General features: G+C 50.9%; 1 protein-coding gene across 1 annotated transcript; it reads left to right on the forward strand.

Moving 5' to 3' along the window:
• Positions 1-404: 404 nt before the first annotated feature.
• On the forward strand, positions 405-1,766 carry LOC149389615 (uncharacterized). Its single transcript, XM_089622680.1, has 2 exons — positions 405-786; positions 1,069-1,766. The coding sequence occupies exons 1-2, from the start codon at positions 405-407 to the stop codon at positions 1,764-1,766; spliced, it is 1,080 nt and encodes a 359-aa protein (XP_089478806.1).
• The last annotated feature ends 743 nt before the right edge of the window (positions 1,767-2,509 follow it).

Genomic DNA, 2,509 nt, shown 5'->3' on the forward strand with positions numbered 1-2,509 from the left:
GTGATTTACAGGCCCGATCACATTGACGACGAGGGTGGCTCGGCCAAAGCAGCCAGGAGGTCTGAGCAGGTCGACCCACACCATGAATACGCTGGGAATGTCGTGGCTCTTGTTTCTTCAGAGAGGCTTCCTCAAGAGCCAATGTCCCGTGCCTCTCACACCTCCCTGTTTTCTGCGGTTTCTTGCGTTGCGGATTCAGTAGAGAACTCAGTTCCAATGAAAGCGGCGCCCCGCGGTGACGAGGGCGACCGGGAGCAATGATCGCCTTGGTGTGGAACGTCCGGGGGTTGGGTAACCCCGGGACGAAAGGGGCTCTACAGTCGCACTCAAGTAAGTATAGGCCCGATTTGATTTTTTTATCGGAAACCAAACTTACGCGGAGTTCGGCTGAGAGAGTCCGAATCATGTTGGGTTTTGAGAATTGTTTTGCGGTGGACGTTGTGGGTCGGAGTGGAGGGCTTATGCTTTTGTGGAGGGATTCGATTCGCTTTGTTCTTGGATCGTATTCACGCTTCCATATTGAAGGCTTAGTCTGTGATGAGGATAATAAGAGCTGGAGATTCTTGGGTATTTATGGGGACCCGGTGGCGTCTAATAGAAAGCATTCATGGGACCTTATTCGACGAGTTATGGCCTCGTCTTATGGTCCATGGCTCGTCGGTGGGGACCTTAACGAAGTGGTGGCTGATTCCGAGGTCAATGACGGAAGAACTCGGGATGGTCACCTCCTTGAGTCCTTTCGTCACGTCCTCGAAGATTACGAGCTCGAGGACCTAGGCTACGAGGGTGCGGAGTTCACATGGCGGTGAAGCTCGGATCCGGATAGTATTGAGGAGAGACTTGATCGGCTCTTGGCGAACTCGGAGTGGAAGGCCTTAGCACCCCTTGCTAAGGTGTATCATCTCGAGTATTAGAGTTCGGACCATCGGCCCCTCCTACTTACGACTCTCGGTTCTAAGAAACGGAATCACTCGGCAAGGCCTCGAAGGTTCTTCTTCGAAGAGGCGTGGTGTGATGAAGAGGAATGCGGGAGAATTATTCGGGATGAATGGAGGACTACGGGTTCAGGAGGAGGTCCGAGGAGCTTCCTTGACACGCTTCAAAGATGTATAGGGAGCCTTGCGAGGTGGAACGAAGGAAAAGCAACCGACCTCAAGCGAAGGATTGAGAGGCAAAAGATGGTTGTGGAGAAAGCCGGTGATCGACGTCTCGGAGGGAGCCGAGGCGATCTGCGACATGAACAACACACTCTTGATGCCCTCATAGAGAAAGAGGAAAAGTTTTGGAGGCAAAGAAGCCGGATTGCTTGGATGAAAAGCGGAGATAAAAATACGAAACTTTTCCATCGTAAGGCTACCACTAGAAGGAAGAGGAACAGCATCCGGGGTCTTTTCGATGAAAAGGGGACGTGGAAGGAGGGGAACAAAGAGGTCGAAGGTATCATTTATTCTTATTTTAAGGATATCTTCACCTCCTCGAACCCCGATCCGGAGTATATCGAGGAAGCGTTGCGAGGGATGGAGGAAAAGGTAACCCCAGATATGAATCGGCTACTCCTCCTACCTTTTGATGAAGAAGATGTGAAAATGGCTCTCTTTTCGATGGACCCCTTGAAAGCTCCAGGTAAGGACGGTTTTTCGGCTCTCTTTTTCCAAAAGAATTGGTCGGTGGTGGGCGAGAGTTTGACCAAGGTGTGCTTGGAGGCTCTAAATGATGGTGGCCCGATATCGGTTCTCAATGACACGATCATCACGCTCATCCCTTAGACCGAGAAACCTACAAAGGTAAATGAATTTCGTCCAATTAGTCTATGTAATGTGGTTTATAAAGTGATATCAAAATGCCTTGTTTCTCGGTTGAAGGGTATTATGGAGACGGTGATCTCGGAGAACCAAGGAGCCTTTGTGGGTGGTCGTCAAATTTTTGACAATGTGATGGTTTGCGGGACCGGTTTGGAAATGGGGAATACGCCGCGCTTAAGATTGACATGGCAAAGGCCTACGACCGGGTGGAGTGGGTTTTCCTCGAGATGGTGATGTTGAGATTGGGTTTCGATCCGGTGTGGGTGGAAAAGATCATGCGGTGCGTGCGATCGGTTAGCTTCTCCTTCAACATAAATGGCACGCCTAGGGGGTTCCTCAAACCGGAAAGTGGACTTCGCCAAGGTGACCCTCTCTCCCCTTTCCTTTTCCTTTTTTGCTCGGAGGGCCTCTCCCGGCTTCTTATGGAGAAGGAAAGACGAGGGCTCATTAATGGGGTCAAGTTCGGCTGTGAGGGAGTCCGGGTCTCGCATTTGCTCTTTGCCGATGATAGCTTGATTTTCTTTCGGGCTAGTGTGGAGGAAAGCGAGGAAGTTGCTCGGTGTCTCTCCACTTACGCGAAGGCCTCCTGTCAAGTCATTAATTTCTCCAAGTCCGATGTGTGTTTTGGTCGATCGGTGCCGGAAATCACAAAGACCGAGGTGGCCGCTTGTCTTGATGTGTCAATCACCCCGTGCCACAAGCGGTAT

This window comes from Urtica dioica, chromosome 8 (assembly GCF_054948205.1).
Source record: "Urtica dioica subsp. dioica isolate 48M chromosome 8, U.dioica_male_clone48M_v1_H2, whole genome shotgun sequence".
Classification (NCBI taxonomy): domain Eukaryota; kingdom Viridiplantae; phylum Streptophyta; class Magnoliopsida; order Rosales; family Urticaceae; genus Urtica; species Urtica dioica.

Bases quoted from the DNA above. Each gene is read 5' to 3' on its own strand.
- LOC149389615 (XM_089622680.1), top strand. From the start codon at position 405: ATGTTGGGTTTTGAGAATTGTTTTGCGGTGGACGTTGTGGGTCGGAGT. The intron at 787-1,068 runs GTGCGGAGTTCA...CTACGGGTTCAG, and splicing joins CGAGGACCTAGGCTACGAGG to GAGGAGGTCCGAGGAGCTTC.